This window comes from Ranitomeya variabilis, chromosome 2, assembly GCF_051348905.1.
Source record: "Ranitomeya variabilis isolate aRanVar5 chromosome 2, aRanVar5.hap1, whole genome shotgun sequence".
Lineage (NCBI taxonomy): Eukaryota > Metazoa > Chordata > Amphibia > Anura > Dendrobatidae > Ranitomeya > Ranitomeya variabilis.
Window position 1 is genome coordinate 642,531,958 of NC_135233.1, and position 24,384 is coordinate 642,556,341.

Below are 24,384 nucleotides of genomic sequence, written 5' to 3' on the forward strand. Positions count from 1 at the left end.
CCACGTATCAAAGTGCCACGTATCAAAGTGCCACGTGCCACATATTTCAGTGCCACGTATTTAAGTGACACGTGCCACGTATCAAAGTGCCACGTATCACGTATTTCAGTGCCACGTATTTAAGTGACATGTATCACGTATAAGTGCCACGTGTCACGTATTTAATTGCCACATATTTAAGTGCCACGTATCAAGATTTTCCATGGAGAACAGACACATCCAGAGATATGTCTGCTCTCCACGGCTGCAGCAACACACTGACAGGAGCCATAGTTCCTGTCGGTGTGTCACTGCGCATGCGCGAGCGAGTTTACCGGCGGTCATTGACCCCGGCACTCTCGCTTAACGGCAGTGCTGCGTGGGAAAGTTCAACGCAGCTGTACTGCTGTTAACCGAGACGCCGGAGTCATTGAACTCCGGAACAGTACGCGATACACTGCTAGGAGCTTCGCTCCTGGCAGTGTATCGCCGGAGAGCAGGGGATCGGCGTGGGACACTCGTTTTATGGATTCTGCGGACAGGGAGTATGAATTTGGTTTATTATTTTTGGATTTTTTCCTGGAGGATCGAGGGCTTCGCCTACAAGTGTGCTGTTGGTGAGTATATACTCTATGTTATGTGTTGTATGTACTGTGTGTCATGTATGTGTATTGTGTGTAGGTGTTTTGTGTAACTTTACAATTGTGCTAAGTCGCCGGACACAGGGACAACTCTCCCATCCTAATACCGGATGGGAGTAGTAGTCCCATACGGCGACTTAGCACAATGGTGGCACTAGCGTCGCATGGGGACACACACACACACACACACACACACACACACACACACACAGACATACACACAGACATACACACAGACACACACACACACACACACACACACACACACACACACACACATACCAAATCGATCAGCAGCCCCACGTTTATGCTCATTCTGTTGGACTCCATGCTGCTTCTCTGGGGGGCGGGGGCTTCCCTCTTCCTGTCCGACGTCACGTCCGGTCCTGGGTGTCAACCCCTCCGTACAAAGACGCCGACACCCAGGACAAAGGCGCTGTGTGTGGACGGTAAGATGGGGCCCTATGGGGATACGCAGACACGCCGCTGCGTAAAGAATTGACATGTCAATTCTTTTTACGCCGGCGTGTTTGCAGACAAAAGCGCCGCGTTTTTTTGCGGTGTGTCTGAACGGCAAAGTGAATTTCTCATTCACTTTGCCGGCAGACGAAAATGACATTGCGCATTTTTGAAAAGCGCCCGCAAAATAGCGCTCAAAAATGCGCTATGTCTGAAAGTAGCCTAAGGCTGCTTTCACACATCAGGTTTTTGCCTTTCAGGCACAATCTGGCGAATGTTGAAAAAAATGGATCCATCGCAGATTGTGAAAAACTGATGCGACGGATCAGTTTTTTCGACGGATCCGACTAGCTGATGCAGCTAATTGGATCCTAAAAAAATCTGAGCATGCGCAGTAAAAAAAAAACAAAAAAAAAAACGGAATCCGGTGCTCATAGGCTTCCATTCTAGCAAAAAGCCGGAAGCACCGGCGGTGTCCGGTTTTTCGCCGCAGACAAAAAACTTAACTTTGTAAGTTTTTTACAGACGCCGGACAAACAATTTTCGTCGGATCCGGCTAAAGACGGACGAAACGTGAGCCCAATAAAAGTCTATGAGAAAAAACGGATCCAGTGGCAACATTCGCCGAATCCGTTTTTTTCAAAATTCGCTGGATTCAGCCTGACGGCAAAAACCTGATGTGTGAAAGCAGTCTAAGGCCGGAGACACACTGGTGCGAGAGACGGCCGAGTCTCGCTGGTTAAAAGCAAGCTGTGGCACCTGCACTCCGGAGCGGAGCGTGCGGCTCCATAGCAATACATGGAGCTGCACGCTCCGGAATGCAGGTGCCACAGCTTGCTTTTAACCAGCGAGACTCGGCCGTCTCTCGCACCAGTGTGTCTCCGGCCTAAGTAGGATAGTGGCCCAAGACCACCTGTTCCTCCACACTACACAAATATTCTGATGTAATCAAGTCCAAACTCCTCTTACCTGGCTGCAGTGTACTGTCATTTTTAACTGAGATATCGCCAATGTCATGGATATTAGACTTAACAACAGACAAGCTGTTAAAATGAAAAAGGTGTTAGAATCTGCACATGATCCATCAGCTATAAAGGATATGATAGCGTATGGTAAAAACATACTTACAATTTGCCATCTTTAAAAGACCGCACTAGAATAAAATCTTTTTTAACAACTACATCATCACGGCAGTCTGGTGATACTACCTATTACATGAAAAAAAAAAAAAAAAACATTATTTCAGTTTTGGAATAAATGAAGAAAAGTAAATTTGTTTTCAATATATTTTATCTACTCATAACTCAACACTAGAATCACTAATGCTTTTACTCCTCTAGGAACCCAAGAGCCCTCACCCTCTGTCCAACATGTTCCGTATTGGGAGTCACTAGGCACATATGTCAAACTCTGGCTCACAGGGTCAGTACAGTATTTTTGAGACAAAATTTGTCTTCCAAAAATGTGGAGAAAAATAGGACATGTGTCTTACAGTCCGGATGTACATACTGTGGATGGGGAGATGGGGGAGCAGCAGCGGCGGAGCAACGGGTCACAGGAGGCAAGAGCCGTCAGCAAAAGAGAAATGAATATTCACTGCAATCTACGCCTATGGGTGTGGAAGGCCGTGAAAATCAATTTCTATTTAATAGTGGACACGGTTACCGCAGCAGCCGGCTTCATGCAGCTACCGTTCGTTCGCGTGTGCCCGCTACTTAAGGGAATGAATATTCACTGTGGTGTGGAATGCAGTGAATATTCATTCCCTTTAGTAGCTGCACACATGAACGCTGCTGCAGCTTACATTGTGCCCGTTATTAAAGAGCAATGAATATTCACTGCTCTCCACGCACATAGTCCAGGAATGGGGAGCAGTGAGTATTGTGGCAGCTGTCCCCTGCTTGTAAGCAGCACATGACATCCCTGCCATGCGCTGCTTACAAGCATAAATCAGCTGCTGACATCGGAACAAGACGCTGCGAGGGAGCGCAGGAAGGTAAGCATAATGGTTTCTGGGTTTTTTTTATGTTTTTCTGATGGGGGCTGTGCATACCAGGATAAGGATGAGGAGGCCATGCATACCAGGACAGGGATGAGGGGGCCATGCATAACAGGGTAGGGAAGAGAGGGCCATGCATACCAGGGTAGGGATCAGGGGGGCATGCATACCAGGGTAAGGGTGAGGGGGGCCATGCATACCAGGGTAGGGATGAGGGGAGTATGCATACCAGGATAGGGAAGAGGGGGCCATGCATACCTGGATAGGGAAGAGGGGGCCATGCATACCTGGATAGGGATGAGGGAGCCATGCATACCATGGTAGGGATGAGGGGGCCATGCACACCAGAACACAGATATTCCGTAAGCCTACGAGTAGTAATAGTCTGTTAAGATGGGAGAGCCACCACCCGCAAGCTCTCAAACGAGGTATCCCGAAAGGTCAGTTCTTAAGGCTGAGAAGAAACTGTTCGGATACTAGTACCTTTATAGGACAATCAGGAGACATGAAAAAACGGTTCAGGGAAAAGGGTTATCCTAGGGGTATAGTTGAGTCAGCATTTAACCATGCCCTCTCGCAGGATAGGGGCGTGCTACTACAGTCTCAAATTAAGAGACACATGATGGATATGGATATCACCAGAATTATTGGCACCTATGATTGTCAGAACGTAAGAGTGATCAAAATTCTGGAAAAACACTGGGATGTTTTAACAGCTGACCCAGACCTGGCTCACATGATTGGACATAGACCCCAGATAACATACAGAAAAGGACGGCCTTTGAAAGATAACTTAGTGCATAGTCACTTTAAAAGGCCAGTACCTGAGGGGACATGGTTGGACAGAAAAACCTGTGGTTTTTTCAAATGCGGTAATTGTGTGAATTGCAGATATATGAAACCATGTAAATATGTAACTAGTGCGTCCACTGGCAAGAAATACTATCTTCGTGATTTTTCCAATTGCAAAACGATGGGCCTGGTATACATCGCCACCTGTAATTGTCCTATGAACTACGTGGGCAAAACTAAGAGGGAGTTTAGGAGGAGAGTGGGCGAGCACGTAGGCGACATCAGACATAGGCGCGACACTCCGATTGCTAAACACATGAATGAGATACATCAGGGCAATTTGAATGAGATTTCATTCAGTATCTTAGAAGTCTATATACCAAATCCGAGGGGTGGCGATTTTGACAGGTTATTGCTGCAGAAAGAGTGTACATGGATACATAATATCAATTGTATAGTACCATTAGGACTAAATGAGAGTCAGTCCTACGCATGTTTTCTGTAGTTACTACCCGATATGCCGCCGCCTCCTCCTACTCTCTACGTTATTTGCCTACAGCCTAGGTTTGATTTGATTTAATTGATTTAAGTACCTCCTTTATACAATTTTCGTTTCAGTTGTGTGGTTGTACCTGATTATTATCTATACTTGCTTTGCCTACCAATACCGACCCTGATGTTTTAGGGTGCACAGTATTCACTGTGAATATCATTCATGTTTTTATCTATTCACATTCCTATATCTGTATAGTATTTATATAATCATTCATTCTCATATTTATATATGTTTTGGTACACGGTATGAGCATCACTAGAATGGGTTGCATATATCATATAAATCGGCACTGATCACATTCTGCTTAATGTGACCCTGATCATTGGATATACAGTTAGGTCCATATATATTTGGACAGAGACAGCATTTTTCTAGTTTTGGTTATAGACATTACCACAATGAATTTTAAACAAAACAATTCAGATGCAGTTGAAGTTCAGACTTTCAGCTTTCATTTGAGGGTATCCACATTAAAATTGGATGAATGGTTTAGGAGTTTCAGCTCCTTAACATGTGCCACCCTGTTTTTAAAGGGACCAAAAGTAATTGGACAGATTAAATAATTTTAAATAAAATGTTCATTTCTAGTACTTGGTTGAAAACCCTTTGCTGGCAATGACTGCCTGAAGTCTTAAACTCGTGAACATCACCAGGTGCTGTGTTTCCTCCTTTTTGATGCTCTGCCAGGCCTTCACTGTGGTGGTTTTCAGTTGCTGTTTGTTTATGGGCCCTTCTGTCTGAAGTTTAGTCTTTAACAAGTGAAATGCATGCTCAATTGGGTTGAGATCAGGTGACTGACTTGGCAATTCAAGAATATTCCACTTCTTTGCTTTAATAAACTCCTGGGTTACTTTGGCTTTATGTTTTGGGTCACTGTCCATCTGTAGTATGAAATGACGACCAGTCAGTTTGGCTGCATTTGGCTGGATCTGAGCACACAGTATGTGTTGTGAATTCGGTTTGTGGGCTCCCCCGGTGGTCTGTTATGGTAGTGTCTCTTATGTGCCTTCCTCCATCTCTGATTACCTGTCGCCACCCTCTAGGGGAGTTTCCTATTTAAGGCTGCTTGGCTGTTAGTCACATGCCGGCCAACAATGTGCTAGTAGCATTCTGTTGCATTCACCTGCCTCAAGTCCCAGTTCAGCTAAGTTGAATTTTGTTTCTTGTTTTGCTATTTTTGTCCAGCTATCTGCAATGTGACTCTTCAGTGCTGGAAGCTCTTGTGGACAGAAAATTACTACTCCAGTGGCATGAGTTGTCACTGGAGTTTAAAGTAATTTCTGGATGGTGTTTTTGAATAGTGATTTTTAGGTCGACCGTGAAGTAACTCTTTCCTGTCCTTCTGCTATCTAGTAAACGGACCTCACTGTGCTAAATCTGCTGTTCATCCTACGTATGTCATTTCCTCTGAACTCACCGTCAATATCTGTGGGGGCCTACTATCATCTTTTGGGGTTCCTCACTGGAGGTAAGGCAGGCCTGTATATTCCTCTTATAGGGGTAGTTAGATCTCCGGCTGGCGCGTGGTGTCTAGGGCATCGTAGGTACATCCCCCGGCTACTGTAAGTGTTGGGTCAGGTTCAGGTCACGGTCGACCTTAGTTTCCATCACCCGAGAGCTAGTCCGTTTTGTATTTTTTTCCCATGGTCATTGGGGTAACCATAACAGTTTGGCCGGCCCATAAAAAATCTATGTGTTAAAATATGCACTAAAGTAGGAAGGAGAAGAAAAGGTTTTTTTTTCTGTGTTTGAAAGTGCACCTTAGTTTGATCATTTGTATTCCTTGCTTAAACTGCAGTCTTCAGCCTTTTTTTTTTTCTCCTCTCCTCTTAACCTCTGAATGCTTGGGTTACACCCATTTGAAACATGGATCCACAGAGTTTAGTTGCAGGTTTGAATAACCTTGCGACAAAAGTACAGAACCTACAAGATTTTGTTATACGTGCTCCAATGTTTGAACCTAAGATTCCTCTGCCTGAATACTTTACCGGAGACAGATCCCGGTTTTTGAGTTTCAGAGAAAATTGCAAATTGTTTTTGTCTCTGAGATCTCACTCTGCTGGTGATCAGACTCAACAAGTTAAAATTGTTATCTCTCTACTGCGCGGCGACCCACAAAGTTGGGCATTTGCATTATCGCCAGGAGATCCTGCGTTGTTAAATGTAGATGCGTTTTTTCAGGCTTTGGGGTTGCTTTATGAAGAACCTAATTTGGAGATTTTGGCTGAGAAAGCCTTGATAGCTCTTTCCCAAGGGCAAGATGAAGCTGAGATATACTGCCAGAAATTCCGTAAATGGTCGGTGCTTACTAAATGGAATGAGTGCGCTTTAGCAGCTAATTTCAGAGAAGGTCTCTCTGATGCCGTGAAGGATGTCATGGTGGGGTTCCCTGTGCCTACAGGTCTGAATGATGCCATGAAATTGGCTATCCAGATTGATCGGCGTTTGCGGGAGCGCAAATCTGTGCACCATATGGCGGGGTCTTCTGAGGAAAAATCTGTGCACCATATGGCGGTATCTTCTGAGCAAAAACCTGTGCACCATATGGCGGTGACCTCTGAAAAGGCATTAGAGCATATGCAATGCGATCGTGTTTTGTCTAGAGGCGAACGTCAAAATTACAGGCGCAAAAATGGATTGTGCTTCTACTGTGGAGATCCAGCTCATGTTATATCAGCATGCTCTAAACGTATAAATAAGGTTGATAAAAAGGTTGATAAATCTTTTTCTACAGGTACCTTGCAGTCAAAATTTCTTTTGTCCGTGACATTGATTTGTACCTTATCATCTGTGACTGTGAATGCTTATGTGGATTCTGGCGCCGCTCTGAGTCTCATGGATTGGTCCTTTGCCAAGCGTTGTGGGTTTGATTTGGAGCCGTTGGAAGTTTCTATTCCCCTGAAGGGTATTGATTCTACACCTTTGGCTAGCAATAAACCACAATATTGGACACAAGTGACTATGCGTCTTACCCCAGACCATCAGGAGATTATTCGTTTCCTTGTATTATATAACCTACATGATGTCTTAGTGCTTGGATTGCCATGGTTACAGATTCATAATCCCGTCTTGGACTGGAAATCTATGTCTGTGTTGAGCTGGGGATGTCGGGGCATTCATGGGGATGCACCTTTGGTTCCTATTTCTTCATCTACTCCCTCTGAGATCCCAGCATTTCTGTCAGATTTTTATGATGTCTTTCAAGAGCCTAAAGTTGATTCTCTCCCTCCTCACAGAGAGTGTGACTGCGCTATTGAATTGATCCCCGGTAGTAAGTTTCCTAAGGGTCGCTTGTTTAATTTGTCTGTACCTGAACATACTGCTATGCGGGAGTATATCAGAGAATCCTTGGAAAAGGGTCATATTCGCCCCTCGTTGTCTCCACTAGGGGCAGGATTTTTCTTTGTAGGTAAAAAGGATGGTTCATTGAGACCTTGTATCGACTATCGACTTTTGAATAAGATTACAGTTAAATACCAGTACCCGTTACCTTTACTGACTGATCTGTTTGCTCGTATAAAGGGGGCTAAGTGGTTCACTAAGATCGATCTACGTGGTGCGTATAATTTGGTGCGGATTAAGCAGGGGGATGAGTGGAAGACCGCATTTAATACGCCTGAAGGCCATTTTGAGTATTTGGTAATGCCTTTCGGTCTCGCAAATGCCCCTTCCGTTTTTCAGTCCTTTATGCACGATATTTTCCGTGAATATCTGGATAAGTTTATGATTGTGTATTTGGATGATATTCTTGTTTTTTCGGAGGACTGGGAATCTCACGTTCAACAGGTCAGGAGAGTTTTTCAGGTTTTGCGAGCTAATTCTCTTTTTGTAAAGGGCTCAAAGTGTAGTTTTGGAGTTCAGAGAATTTCCTTTTTGGGATATATTTTTTCCCCTTCATCTATGGAGATGGACCCTGTCAAGGTCCAGGCTATTTGTGATTGGATGCAACCTACTTCTTTGAAGAGTCTGCAAAAGTTCTTGGGTTTTGCTAATTTCTATCGCCGATTTATAGCGGGTTTTTCTGCCATTGCTAAACCTTTGACTGATTTGACCAAAAAGGGTGCTGATGTTGCTAATTGGTCCTCTGCGGCTGTGGAGGCCTTTCAAGAGCTTAAGCGCCGCTTTTCTTCCGCTCCTGTGTTGCGCCAACCTGATGTGTTACTTCCGTTCCAGGTTGAGGTGGATGCTTCGGAGATCGGAGCAGGTGCAGTTTTGTCGCAGAAAGATCCTGACTGCTCAGTAATGAGACCATGTGCGTTTTTCTCCCGAAAGTTTTCGCCCGCTGAGCGAAATTATGATGTGGGAAATCGGGAACTTCTGGCCATGAAGTGGGCGTTTGAGGAGTGGCGTCATTGGCTTGAGGGTGCTAGACACCAGGTGGTGGTCCTCACTGACCACAAGAATCTAATTTATCTTGAGTCGGCCAGGCGTCTGAATCCTAGACAGGCGCGCTGGTCGTTGTTTTTCTCCCGATTTAACTTTGTGGTGTCATACCTGCCTGGGTCCAAGAATGTGAAGGCGGATGCCCTCTCTAGGAGTTTTGAGCCTGACTCGCCTGGTGATTCCGAACCTACCGGCATCCTGAAGGATGGGGTGATATTGTCAGCTGTCTCCCCAGACCTGCGGCGTTCTTTGCAGGAGTTTCAGGTGGATAGGCCTGATCGCTGTCCGCCTGGTAGACTGTTTGTCCCTGATGATTGGACCAGTAGAGTTATCTCGGAGGTTCATTCTTCCGCGTTGACAGGTCATCCTGGAATTTTTGGCACCAGGGATTTGGTGTCTAGGTCCTTCTGGTGGCCTTCTTTGTCTCGAGATGTGCGCATGTTTGTGCAGTCTTGTGATGTTTGTGCTCGGGCCAAGCCCTGCTGTTCTAGGGCCAGTGGGTTGTTGTTGCCCTTGCCTATTCCTAAGAGGCCTTGGACGCACATCTCTATGGACTTTATTTCTGACCTTCCGGTTTCTCGTAGGATGTCTGTCATCTGGGTGATTTGTGACCGTTTTTCCAAGATGGTTCATTTGGTACCTTTACCCAAATTGCCCTCCTCCTCTGAGTTGGTTCCTCTATTTTTTCAGAATGTGGTGCGTTTGCATGGTATTCCTGAGAATATAGTGTCTGACAGGGGTACTCAGTTTGTGTCTAGATTTTGGCGGACGTTCTGTGCCAGGATGGGTATCGATTTGTCTTTTTCGTCTGCATTCCATCCTCAGACTAATGGCCAGACTGAGCGTACTAATCAGACCTTGGAGACTTACTTGAGGTGTTTTGTGTCCGCTGATCAGGATGATTGGCTTGACTTTTTGCCATTGGCAGAGTTTGCCCTTAACAATCGGGCTAGTTCTGCCACTTTGGTTTCTCCATTTTTTTGTAATTCAGGGTTTCACCCTCGGTTTTCGTCCGGTCAATTGGAGTCTTCGGATTGTCCTGGAGTGGATGCTGTGGTTGATAGGATGCATCGGATTTGGGGACAGGTTGTGGACAATCTGAAGTTGTCCCAGGAGAAGACTCAACAGTTCACTAATCGTCATCGGCGTATTGGTCCTCGTCTTTGTGTTGGGGACCTGGTGTGGCTGTCTTCTCGATTTGTTCCTATGAAGGTCTCGTCTCCTAAGTTTAAGCCTCGGTTTATCGGCCCTTATAGGATTCTGGAGGTTCTTAATCCTGTGTCCTTTCGTTTGGACCTCCCAGCATCTTTTAATATCCATAATGTTTTCCATCGGTCATTATTGCGGAGGTATGAGGTACCGGTTGTTCCTTCTGCTGATCCACCTGCTCCTGTGTTGGTTGAGGGTGAATTGGAGTATGTGGTGGAAAAGATCTTGGACTCCCGTGTTTCCAGACGGAAACTTCAGTATCTGGTTAAGTGGAAAGGTTATGGCCAGGAGGATAATTCTTGGGTGACAGCATCCGATGTTCATGCTCCCGATTTGGTTCGTGCATTTCATAGTGCTCATCCAGGTCGCCCTGGTGGTTCTGGTGAGGGTTCGGTGCCCCCTCCTTAAGGGGGGGGTACTGTTGTGAATTCGGTTTGTGGGCTCCCCCGGTGGTCTGTTATGGTAGTGTCTCTTATGTGCCTTCCTCCATCTCTGATTACCTGTCGCCACCCTCTAGGGGAGTTTCCTATTTAAGGCTGCTTGGCTGTTAGTCACATGCCGGCCAACAATGTGCTAGTAGCATTCTGTTGCATTCACCTGCCTCAAGTCCCAGTTCAGCTAAGTTGAATTTTGTTTCTTGTTTTGCTATTTTTGTCCAGCTATCTGCAATGTGACTCTTCAGTGCTGGAAGCTCTTGTGGACAGAAAATTACTACTCCAGTGGCATGAGTTGTCACTGGAGTTTAAAGTAATTTCTGGATGGTGTTTTTGAATAGTGATTTTTAGGTCGACCGTGAAGTAACTCTTTCCTGTCCTTCTGCTATCTAGTAAGCGGACCTCACTGTGCTAAATCTGCTGTTCATCCTACGTATGTCATTTCCTCTGAACTCACCGTCAATATCTGTGGGGGCCTACTATCATCTTTTGGGGTTCCTCACTGGAGGTAAGGCAGGCCTGTATATTCCTCTTATAGGGGTAGTTAGATCTCCGGCTGGCGCGTGGTGTCTAGGGCATCGTAGGTACATCCCCCGGCTACTGTAAGTGTTGGGTCAGGTTCAGGTCACGGTCGACCTTAGTTTCCATCACCCGAGAGCTAGTCCGTTTTGTATTTTTTTCCCATGGTCATTGGGGTAACCATAACAAGTATGTCTCTGAATACCTCAGAATTCATTTGGTTGCTTCTGTCCTGTGTCACATCATCAATAAACACTAGTGACCCAGTGCCACTGGCAGCCATGCATGCCCGCACCATCACACTGCTTCCGCCGTGTTTTACAGATGATGTGGTATGCTTTGGATCATGAGCTGGACCACGCCTTCGCCATACATTTCTCTTTCCATCATTCTGGTTGAGGTTGATCTTGGTTTCATCTGTCCAAAGAATGTTCTTCCAGAACTGTGCTGGCTTTTTTAGATGTTTTTTAGCAAAGTCCAGTCTAGCCTTTTTATTCTTGATGCTTATGAGTAACTTGCACTGTGCAGTGAACCTCTGTATTTACTTTCATGCAGTCTTCTCTTTATGGTAGATTTGGATATTGATACGCTGACCTCCTGGAGAGTGTTGGTCACTTGGTTGGCTGTTGTGAAGGGGTTTCTCTTCACCATGGAGACGATTCTGCGATCATCCACCACTGTTGTCTTCCGTGGGCGCTCAGGTCTTTTTGCATTGATGAGTTCACCAGTGCTTTCTTTCTTTCTCAGGATATACCAAACTGTAGATTTTGCCACTCCTAATATTGTAGCAATTTCTCGGATGGGTTTTTTCTGTTTTCGCAGCTTAAGGATGGCTTGTTTCACCTGCATGGAGAGCTCCTTTGACCGCATGTTTACTTCACAGCAAAACCTTCCAAATGCAAGCACCACACCTCAAATCAACTCCAGGCCTTTTATCTGCTTAATTGAGAATGACATAGCGAAGGGATTGCCCACACCTGTCCATGAAATAGCCTTGGAGTCAATTGTCCAATTACTTTTGGTCCCTTTAAAAACAGGGTGGCACATGTTAAGGAGCTGAAACTCCTAAACCCTTCATCCAATTTTAATGTGGATACCCTCAAATGAAAGCTGAAAGTCTGAACTTCAACTGCATCTGAATTGTTTTGTTTAAAATTAATTGTGGTAATGTCTATAACCAAAATTAGAAAAATGTTGTCTCTGTCCAAATATATATGGACCTAACTGTATATCTTTGACAGTCATATGGGTATTTTTGTAAAGTGCCTTGTAGAGGATTGATCTATCACTCTTTGCTATAACCATCTTGATATGGTGGCTGGGGTTATTATCTAGAGATAGGGAGCACTAGCAGATGAATTGCAATTCGCCTGTGCTATATATTAGTTTACATCTATCTATATTGCAAAGCTGTAGCTACGTGACCTTTGTAATGATCTGTGTTGATATTTCTATATAGGTTGAGTTGCAGCGCTATATCCTGCTATGTGCAACTCGGGGTATTAATGCCCATCCTCTGTGCGGCCAGCCCGCTGTTTATCTATTAATTAAAATCCGGTATAATGCGCGGTTACACACGTCTCTGAGCTTGATTATCAATGCCTCCCCTATGTGCGGCCAGTCCGTTGCATAGCAACTAAAAACTGGGACATGCGCAGTTGCACAATCAGTGAGCGCTGATCTCTTCCGGTCATGCGCACCGCGGGAAGCGCGGTGATGTGCGCTCCATATGGAACGCACGCCGGCAACAACCCCGGCACAAGAGCATAATGGAGGTAATATTTTTACATATGATTGAGTCTCCGGGCACAAGACTGGTTGCGCCACAGCAACATGGCGCCCGGTATGTATATCTATATACCATGTCTAATCGGTTCATGCTTTGTTGAACTTGAGCTACATTGGCAGGGGCTGCAGACAAATCGGGCTGTTTTGTATTATCCTCTAGTGGTGATAACTTTCATTTCCTCTGCAATTGACACTGAAATCTATATAAGTATGAGTTAGTGGATGACTCCATGACACATCCATTGCATCAAAGCCTCCTGATGATCCTTTTGGTGAAACGCGTTGAGGCGCATTATGACATCTTCTGAACGATGAGTATCTCTTCTTTGCTAACTGCTTAGCCCTACTATGTCATGTACACATTGCTAGTCCACTGCAGATTAATATGCAGATATTGATTGACTATAGGTTACCCATGGCAATAGTCATATATAAAGACCTCTAATGATATGCAACATCAGAGCATGAGGTATATTATGCCATTCCTTATATGATATATACATATTCACTAATTTTGTGATATATATTCAGTGCATACGGCAACTAGCGTGTGGGTTTTATTAATTTATTTGTAGTCTTGTTAGCAGTCTGGTCTTCATTATCAATTTAGCAACAAGACATTTTCTCTCTTTCCTTATCAGCTACACATAGGGAATATCAAGGGATAGCCCACGTGGAGTGGGGGCGCCAGTTCCGCTGAACAGTAGGGTGCCAACCCCCGCGGCAAGGCAGGATCTGAGATTATAGGGAGCAGTCTAGCAAGGACTTTTTGTTCACTATAGCACTTTAGTTTTGCACTGTTTTGCACTTTGTATGTCTGTGTCTCTCACCCTGTAAAAGCAATTTTTTGCCCAATATTTTTATGGGCCATATCGGCTGACTATCTATCTCTACCCAATGATTTCCTGTTGTACAATTGGGGGCCCGAATGTGACACGTATATAGGGCATCAACAAGAGAATTAGGGCTAGCCGACGTTGAGTGGGGGCGCCAATCTCGACTGTATATAGGGTGCCAACCTCCGCTGATAGGTAGTGGGCACCCAGGGCCCCTTGCTAGGGTTATATATATAGAGAGCACGATTGTTTGTAGTGTTATGTCTGTGGTTGTGTTTTATGGATTCATTTAATTAATAAAATAGGTATTGTTATATATATGTCTTATGAGTATAGGTTAATTGTGATAGGCCATGCACACCAGGTAGGGATTGGGGGGCCATGCATACCAGGATAGGGATGAGGGGGCCATCTATAACAGGACAGGGATGAGGGGGCCATGCATACCCAGATGGGGATGAGGAGGCATGCATACCAGGATAGGGAAGTGGGGGCCATGCATACCAGGGTAGGGAAGTGGGGGCCATGCATACCAGGGTAGGGATGAGGGGGTCATGCATACCAGGTTAGCGATGAGAGGGTCATGCATGCCAGGGTAGGGATGAAGGGACCATGCATACCAGGATAGGGATTAGGGGGCCTTGCATACCAAGAAAGCAATGAGGGGGCCATATCTACCAGGATAGGGATGAGGGGGCCTTCTATACCAGGATAGGGATGAGGAGGGACATGCATACCACCATCTATACCTGGATAGGGATGAGGGGGCTATGTATACTAGGATAGGGATGAGGGGCCATCTATGCCAGGATAGGGATGAGGGGGCCATGCATACCAGGATGGGGATGAGAGGACCAAATATACCAGGTGTACTGCAGCGGTAGCACCCTATGCAGTGATGAGGAAGTGACCCAGGAAAGTTCAAAGCAAAAATGTCTCTTTAATGTTCAACTCACAAAAATACAGCACACGATATCCTCTGGATCGTAGTCAGGAACGATATCCTCTGGATTGCAGCCAATAAACATGCCAGTCCACCTTCGTGACCGGTTGCCGTAGGTCACTAGGTGACTAAAGCGCCGTGTACGCTGTGGGTGCCAGGCTTTCGAGCTGCCTTGGTTGTTTGGCTCCACTGGCCTGTGTTGCCTCGCACAGGTGGAGCTCTGCAGAGCCTTCTACTCTGTACTCCTCCAAACACCAGACTGAGACGTACTGACCCTGACACACCCAAACCCTTTACTGTAGGGATCTTAAGGGTATGTGCACACGTCAGGATTTCTTGCAGAAATTTCCTGAAGAAAAACAGAAATTTTCTGCAAACCATCCGCATTTATTTTTGCGTTTTTTTTTTTAGCATTTTGCAAGCGAAATTAGCTTGCAGAATGCTAAAGTTTTCCAAGCGATCTGTAGCATCGCTTGGAAAACTGACTGACAGGTTGGTCACACTTGTCAAACATACTGTTTGACAAGTGTGACCAACTTTTTACTATAGATGCTGCCTATGCAGCATCAATAGTAAAAGATAGAATGTTTAAAAATAATTAAAAAAATGGTTATACTCACCTGCAGACAGCCGATCTCCTCAGCGGCGTCTGTTCCTATAGATGGTGTGTGTGTGCAGGACCTTCGATGACGTCGCGGTCACGCGACCAATCACAAGACCGCGACGTCATCGCAGGTCCTTCACACACACCAGCTATAGGAACCGAAGCGGCAGCATGCACCTGAGAAGCGGGAAGACTGCGGGGGCCATCGAAGGTGAGTATATGACTATTTTTTATTTTAATTCTTTTTTTTTTACCAATTATATGGTGCCCAGTCCGTGGAGGAGAGTCTCCTCTCCTCCACCCTGGGTACCAACCGCACATAATCTGCTTACTTCCCGCATGGTGTGCACAGCCCCGTGCGGGAAGTAAGCAGATCAATGCATTCCTAGGTGTGCGGAATCCCCGCAATTCCGCAAATTTAATGAACATGTTGCTTTTTTTCCCGCAATGCAATTTTTTCGCGGAAAAAAATGCAACATTTGCACAAGAAATGCGGAATACACTGTAAATAATAGGAGGCATATGTAAGCGTTTTTTTCGCGTTTTTATCACGTTTTTATAGTGAAAAAATGCGAAAAAACTCAAAAAATACTGAACGTGTGCACATGACCTAACTGTAATCTGTGGCCTTCAGTCACATGGAAAACCCAGCCAGGAATGAAACGGACTGCACGACTACCATCCTGTAGTCTGTTTCAAAATACTAAATCCCAGAGCAGGTTTTCCCTAAATCTGCATTGGACAAATAGTTTGCCGAAGACTAACACTTACTTTTATTCCGCATTGCAATCACAGCACCGCCTGTGACTGCAATGCACTCCCATGGGCTCAATACGCCTCCGTGCGCATCCTGGAGGGAACACACAGCGACCCTTACATGTAACATTAGTCACTGCCTCACACAGGATAGGGGATATCAGTACAGAATTGACCACATTTTTTGCTTCAATTTCCTTTCTAATTTTCTCCTCTAAAACCTAGGTGCATCTTACGGTTCAGTGCGTCTTAAAGTCCGAAAAATACGGTATATTTGGCCAGCGATGTCGGGTGGGTCCCTCAGGTACCATATTTTTCGGACTATAAGACGCACTTTTTTCCTCCCAAAATGTGGAGGAAAATGGGGGGTGCATCTTATAGTCCGGATGTTTTGCCTCTGGCTGTGGTGGGGAGGTGGGGGAGTGGTTTCGGCAGAGCATCGGGACACAGGAGGGAGGAGCCGGCTCCAGCTAACTCCTGTGCACACTGCTAAAGAGAAATGAATATGCACTGCATTCTACGCCCATGGGCGTGGAGGACAATGCATATTCATTATTCTGGCATAAATGGCCCCATCCTGTTTCTGGTATGACTGGTCCCATCCTTTTTCTTTTAGAATTGGCCCATCCAAGACTAAAAAACTAGGAAAGACTAAAAAAAAAAAAAACCATTACACTCACCAATACGGCGCTCCTTCGTCCTGCTCCAGTGCCAGCAGCTGCTTAATGCTTGTAAGCAGCGCATGGCAGGGACGTCATGCGCTGCTAACAAGCAGAGCACAGCTGCCAGAATACTTACAGGGACCGTTCATCGCAGAGAGCGGTGAGTAACCATTCCTCTTCAGTAGCGCACAGTGTCAGTCAGCGGCTTCCTGCTGCAACCGGTGGTCACGTGTGCCGATACTTAAGAGAAATGAATATTAGTTCTCTTAAGTATCGGCATACGTGATCGCCGGCCCCAGCAGGATGTCTCTGGCTGACACCGAACCGCTACTGAAGAGGAATGGAGCGAGCATAATGGTTTTGTTTTTTTTTATATCTTTCCTGATGGGGCCATGCATACCAGGAACGGGATGGGGCCAATTATAAAAGAAAAAGGGTGGGACCAATCATACCTGGAACGGGATGGGGCCAATTATAAAAGAAAAAGGATGAGACAAATCATACCAGGAACAGGATGGGTCCAATTATACAAGAAAAAGGATGGGGCCAATCAAACTAGGAACAGGATGGGGCCAATCATACCAGGACTGGGATGGGGTCATGCATATCAGGACCGGGATGTTGCCAATCATACCAGGATAAGGATGGGGCCATGTACACCAGGATAGGGATAAGGGGCCATGGATACCAAGATAGAGGTGAGGGGGCCATGCATACCAGGATAGGGATCAGGGGGCCACGTGTATCAGAATGGGGATATATACCAGGATAAGGGATATTACAGAACAGAATTGACCATTTTTTTTGCTTCAATTTTTTTTTCCTGCGAATCCCCAGCCCGGCATCGCACTTGCAATATATCACAGACTTCTCCAATGATAGAGAAAGGAGCGTCTACTGGCGGTCTCTCTCCCATCATTCCCCTCTGTATCTGACATCGCAGACCAGTGGGCGTGATGACATCATTACAAAGCACCTACTGTACTGAGAACTGCAGTGGATCTGAAGACACCATGAGCCCATTATATTGTATGGAGCACTATGTATGTGGAGTCCATTATGCTGTATAGAGCAGAGCACTATGTGGGGCCCATTATACTGTATGGAGCACTATGTGGGGCCATTATACTGTATGGAGCAATATGTGGGGCCCATTACACTGTATGGATCAATATATGGGTCTGTTACACTGTATGGAGAATTATGTGGGGTCCATTATACTGTATTATGGCCATTATACTGTATGGAGCAGAACTTTGTGGTGCCCTTTAAACTGTATGGAGCACTATGTGGGGCCCATTATACTGCACTAGATGGTGGCCCGATTCTAACGCATCGTGTATTCTAGAATATGCATGTCTACATAGTATATTGCCCAGCCACGTAGTATATTGCCCAGGCACGTAGTATATTGCCCAGCCACGTAGTATATTGCCCAGCCACGTAGTATATTGCCCAGCCACGTAGTATATTGCCCAGTGACGTAGTATATTGCCCAACCACGTAGTATATTGCCCAGTCACGTAGTATATTGGCCAGTCACGTAGTATAGTGGCCAGTGACGTAGTATATTGCCCAACCACGTAGTATATTGCCCAGCCACGTAGTATATTGCCCACCCACGTAGTATATTGTCCAGCCACGTAATATATTGCCCAGCCACGTAGTATATTGCCCAGCCATGTAGTATATTGCCCAGCCACGTAGTATATTGCCCAGCCACATAGTATATTGCCCAGCCACGTAGTATATTGCCCAGTGACGTAGTATATTGCCCAACCACGTAGTATATTGCCCAGTCACGTAGTATATTGGCCAGTCACGTAGTAAAGTGGCCAGTGACGTAGTATATTGCCCAACCACGTAGTATATTGCCCAGCCACGTAGTATATTGCCCACCCACGTAGTATATTTCCCAGCCACGTAATATATTGCCCAACCACGTAGTATATTGCCCAGCCACATAGTATATTGCCCAGCCACGTAGTATATTGCCCAGTCACGTAGTATATTGCCCAGCCATGTAGTATATTGCCCAGTCACATAGTATATTGCCCAGTTACGTAGTATATTGCCCAGTGACGTAGTATACAGCACAGAGCCACGTAGTATATTGCACAGCGACGTAGTATACAGCACAGAGCCACGTAGTATATTGCCCAGCCACGTAGTATATTGGCCAGTCACGTAGTATATTGCCCAGCTACGTAGTATATTGCCCAGCCACGTATGTCACAGGTTAAAAAAATAAACATTTACTCACCTTCCGAGAGCCCCTTGTAGTCCTGTCGCCTGTGTGCGGTGCACGCGGCAGCTTCCGGTCCCAGGGTTGGTATGAGCGCAGGACCTGTGATGACATCGCGGTCACATGACCGTGACCTCATGGCAGGTCCTTCTCGCGCAAGCCCTGTGATGACGTCGCGGTCACATGACCATGAAGTCATGGCAGGTCCTTCTCGCATAGCATCCTTAGCACCGGAACCTGCAGGCGCGAGCGCATCGTCGGACTACTTAAGGTGAGAATAGCAGGTTTTTTTTTTTTTTTTTATATTTTTAACATTAGATCTTTTTACTATTGATGCTGCATAGGCAGCATCAATAGTAAAAACTTGGTCACACAGGGTTAATAGCGGCGGTAACGGAGTGCGTAACCCGCGGCATAAAGCGGACCGCTGGCATTAACCCTGTGTGAGCGGTGACTGACTGACTGGAGGGGAGTATGCGGGCGCCGGGCACTGACTGCAGGGGAGTAGGGAGGGACTAATCGGACTGTGCCCGTCGGTGATTGGTCGCGGCAGCCATGACAGGCAGCTGGCGAGACCAATCAGCGACGCGGGATTTCCGTGACGGAAGTTGCCGACAGAAAGACGGAAGTACCCCTTAGACAATTATATATATATATAGATGGAGCACTATGTGGGGCCATTATACTGCATGGAGACTATGTGAAACCATTATACTATATGGCACACTGTGGTGCCATTTTACTGTATGGAGTACTGTGGGGCCATTATACTGTATGAAACAATATCTGGAGACAATTATACTAAATGGAGCACTATGTGGGACCATTATATTGTATGGAAAGCAATGAAGGGCCCCATTATACTGTTTGGAGCACTATGTGAGGTCATTATGGTCATGTTAGGCTATGGGTTGAACTAGATGGACTTAAAGTATTCCTTCAACCTTAATAACTATGTAACTATTATAGTGTAAAGAGCACTGTGGGGCCATTATACTGTATGGAGCACTACGTTTGGCCCATTATACTGTATGGAGCACTATGTGGGGCCATTATACTGTATGAAAAGCAATGTGGGGCTCCATTATACTGTATGGAGCATTATGTGGGGCCCTTTATATTGTGAGAAGCAATATGTGGGGCTCATTATACTGCATACAAAACTATGTGGGGCACTTTATACTGTATGGAGCACTGTGTTAGGACATTATACTGTATAGAACACTATTTGGGGCCCATTAAACTGCATGGAGCAATATGTTGGGCCAATATAATGTATAGAGCACTATGTGGGGCGATTTATACTGTGTGGAGCAATATGTGTGGCCCATTATACTGCATGGAGAACTATATGGGGTCCATTATACTGTATGGAGCACTATATGGGGCCATTATACTGTATGAAAAGCAATATAGGGCCCCATTATACTCTATAGAGCACTATGTGGGGCTCTTTATACTGTGCGGAGCAATACGTGGGGCCCTTTATACTGTGTGGAGCAGTATGTGGGGCCCATTATGCTGCATGGAGAACGATATGGGGCACATTATACTGTTTAGAGCACTATGTGAGGCCATTCTACTGTATGGAGCACTGTGGGGCCATTTTACTGTATGGAGCACTATGTGGGGCTCTTTATACTGTTTGGAGCAATATGTGGGGCCCTTTATACTGTGTGGAGCAATAAGTGGGGCCCTTTATACTGTGTGGAGCACTATCTGGGGCCCATTATACTCTATGGAGCACTATGTGGGGCCATTATACTGTATGGAGCAATATGTGGGGCCCATTATACTGTATGGAGCAATATATGGGCCTACTATACTGTATGGAGCACTATGTGGGGCCATAATACTGTATAGAGCTCTATTCGGGTCATTATACTGAATGGATGAATATATGGGTCTAGTATACTGTATGGAGCATTATGTGGGGCCATTATACTGTATGGAGCAGTACGTGGGGCCCATTATACTGTATTGAGCATTATGTGGGACCATTATACTGTATGGAAAGCAACGTAAGGCCCCATTATACTGTATGGAGCACTATGTGGGGCCATTATACTGTATGGAGCACTACGTGGGGCCCATTATACTGTATTGAGAACTATGTGGGGCCATTATACTGTATGGAATGCAACGTAGGGCCCCATTATACTGTATGGAAAACAATGCAAGGCCCCGTTATACTGTACTGAGAACTATTTGGGGCCGATTATACAGTATAGAGCACTTTTTCTGGCCAGTGGCCATTATACCGTAGGGAGCATTATGTGACGCTAATATTCTGCATGGAGCTCTATGTGGTATCATTATACTGTATAGAGCACTGTGAGGCCATTATTCTGTATGGAGCACTATATGGGGCACATTATACTGTATGGGGCACTATGTAGGGGCCAGTATTCTGTATGGAAGACTATGTTGGGCCCTTATGCTGTTTGGAGCACTATGTGGGGCTATTATACTCTATGCAGCACTTTTTATGGACATTATACTGCATGGAGGGCTGGGTGGGGATTACAGTTGGAGAATCGTACCGTGTTTGGGTCACTATACTTCGTTGGGGGGATTGAGGGAGCGGGTTACAGTAGGGTCATAATATGTTGTGTGGAGAAATTCACTGTGGGGGTATCATACTGTGTTTGGGGGCACTTTTATCTGCATCATACTTTATTATTTGTATTATTCAAGGTTTTTTATCTTTTGTTATTGCATATTTAAATTGGACCATATGCTTTATACTGCTCTTACATAACATATTATATTATTCCAATATATTATTCTAAGATCTATGAATTAAAATGTACTTTGTTAGTGGGACAATACCTTTAAATTTGTTTTCCATATTAAAAAGTTCATCTTTATATTTGATAAGGAAAAACTTCCTCGACTGTAGACTTTTTTTTTTAATAAATATCAAGGATGACCTGAGACTTTCACCAGGCTTTTAATGGCCCTCTGTATATTTGAGTTTGACATTACTGCACTAGGGCAAAAGGAAACCTGTCACCAGAAAAAAAACGCTATTAAAGGAAACTTGTCACCCCCCCCCAGGGCGTTTTTAAGTAAAAGAGCCACCTTTAGCAGCACTAAAGCTGCATTCTGTGAAGGTGGCTCTTATGTTTCTGGTCTGGCGAGACTTCGGCACTATCTTCAATGGAGCACGGTGACCCGCTCCACTGCGCAGGCGCCAGATTCCCAACCTCGCAGTGTGAATACATCATAACACACTGCGGGGCGGGATCTGGGGCCTCCGCAACACGCAGGCGCGATAGCCTGATGTCAGTTCCCGGGCAGCGCGCATTGCGCAGGCGCCGTGCATATAACAGCAACACAGGAGGCGGCGCACAGACGCAAGAAGAAGATGATGGATGGCTGGGAGGTGGCTGAAACAGGGGGAGACGCCATACCTCTGGGACTCAATACAGGTATGGGGTGCAATTTATACAAGTCAATATTTCAGTGTTACTAGGGATCAGAAACATAAGAGCCAACTTCACAGAATGCAGCCTTAGTGCTGCTGAAGGTGGCTTTTTTACTTAAAAATGCCCTGGGGGGGGGGGGGGGGGTGACAAGTTCCCTTTAACCTCAGATATGTTGCTAATATGCAGGGTAGTAGCGTTACTAACTTGCCCGGCGCCCACACTTAGCCGAACATTATCCGGACAAAATGAACTGTATTCCCCCCAGCAGCATTGAGCTTGCAGTCATAGGGGAGATGATGGTGTGGGTTCAGTCAACGCCTTGATTATACAGCGCAGCGGGTGTAACTGCCGAATGTCAGTCAAGGTCAGGGGTGCGTTTACACCAGCCACTCTGAATTCTTAGAACGGTGACTTAACCAGCGCCACTTCTATGACTGGAAGCCGAGTGCTACCATGGAATAAAATTTTCTCTCAACAGCGTTCGACTAAGGCCAGTTTCACATTAGCGTTTTGAAGAGCTGCGGAGGGCTGCGGACTTCCTCCGTGAAGCCCTGCCCTCGGCTGCACCTCCGCCGCTAGCTCCGCCTACTTCTGCATGCGGCCTGCGTACCTATCTTTAACATTAGGTACGCAGGTCGTGCGGCTGTATGCGGATGCTTCCGCATGCGTCGTCTTGACGATGCAGCGACCAGCGTAGGACGCAGCTGGTTGCAATTTCTTTTTTTCTCTGCATCGTCAAAACGACGCATACCACCAAACAAAGTGGAATAAAACGCTATAAAAAAGCGGAATGTAAATAAAAATGGTATGGCTGAAAACATCATTAAGTCATTAAAAAAAAAAAAAAAGGTATAATTCTCAGAATAAAGCGATGCAAAAATAATAATTTTTTTCTATAAAATAGTTTTTATTGCGTAAAAGCACCAAAATACAAAAACCGGACGGCATCAAAAAACCTCCAAAAACAATTCCTGAATTGCTGATGTTTGTTCATTCTGCCTCCCAAAAAATTGAAATAGAAAGCGATCAAAAATGTCATGTGCCCAAAAATGGTACCAATAAAAATGTCAACTCGTTCCGCAAAAAACAAACCCTCACATTACTCTGTCAGCAGAAATGTGGAAAATTTATACGTTTCAAAACTTGTTTTCGCAATAAAAAAGCATCTTTTAGTGTGACAGCAGCCAAACATAACAAAACAATACAAATCTGGTATTGCTGTAATCGCACTGACCCGAAGAATAAAGTTGTATAATGACTTATACTACATGAGAAACAGAGTAAAAGAGGGATTTTTTGGTACTTACCGTAAAATCTCTTTCTTGGAGCCTTCATTGGGGGACACAGACAACCGTGGATGTATGCTGCTGCTGCTAGGAGGCTGACACTATGCAAAAAAGGAAAAGGCGTAGCTCCTCCCTGGCAGCACACACCCACCGACAGGCACCAAGCACCTCAGTTAGTGTAAAAAGCAGTAGGAGAAGGGACAGAACTCATAAAGTAAAAGTACCAACTCAACTAGGGCCCCCAGGCCCCAAACACGGTACCAGGACAAACAAGCAGGGAGGGTGCTGTGTCCCCCATTGAAGGCTCCAAGAAAGAGATTTTACGGTAAGTACCAAAAAATCCCTCTTTCTTTATCGCTTCATTGGGGGACACAGACAACCGTGGGACGTCCAAAAGCAGTCCCAGAATAGGGTGGGTAGACAGAACTTAAGAGAATGGCTCAGGTCGGCCGGTATGCAACCGCCGCCTGTAGCACCTTCCTACCAAAACCTGCATCAGACGAGGCTTGGGTATGAACCCTATAGAACCTCGTAAAAGTGTGCAAAGACGACCAGGTTGCGGCCTTGCAAACCTGCAAAGCGTAGGCCTGGTGACGAATAGCCCAAGAAGCTCCGACAGCTCTGGTGGAGTGGGCTCGCATCCCCGGAGGAGGCCGTGTCTCATGAACACAGTACGATTCTGAAATTGCTGAACGAATCCAACGCGAAATCGTGGATTTTGACGCTTGAAGGAATTTCCGATGACCCTCGGAAACAACAAGGAGAGAATCGGATTGACGTAAGGGGGCGGTTCTAGAAAGATAGACCCGAATGGCCCTGACCACGTCCAGCTTGTGAAGAGACTTCTCCAAGGGATGAGCCG

General features: G+C 45.6%; 1 protein-coding gene across 1 annotated transcript in view; it reads right to left on the minus strand.

The window, feature by feature from the left end:
- ARID4B (AT-rich interaction domain 4B) overlaps nt 1-24,384 on the minus strand; it is a 367,662-nt gene that overhangs the window by 96,475 nt on the left and 246,803 nt on the right. The window contains exons 9-10 of the mRNA XM_077289130.1: nt 2,208-2,287; nt 2,049-2,122 (exon numbers count right to left, since the gene is read on the minus strand). Of these exons, the coding sequence (XP_077145245.1) occupies nt 2,049-2,122; nt 2,208-2,287 (154 nt within the window). The remainder of the gene's footprint in view (nt 1-2,048; nt 2,123-2,207; nt 2,288-24,384) is intronic.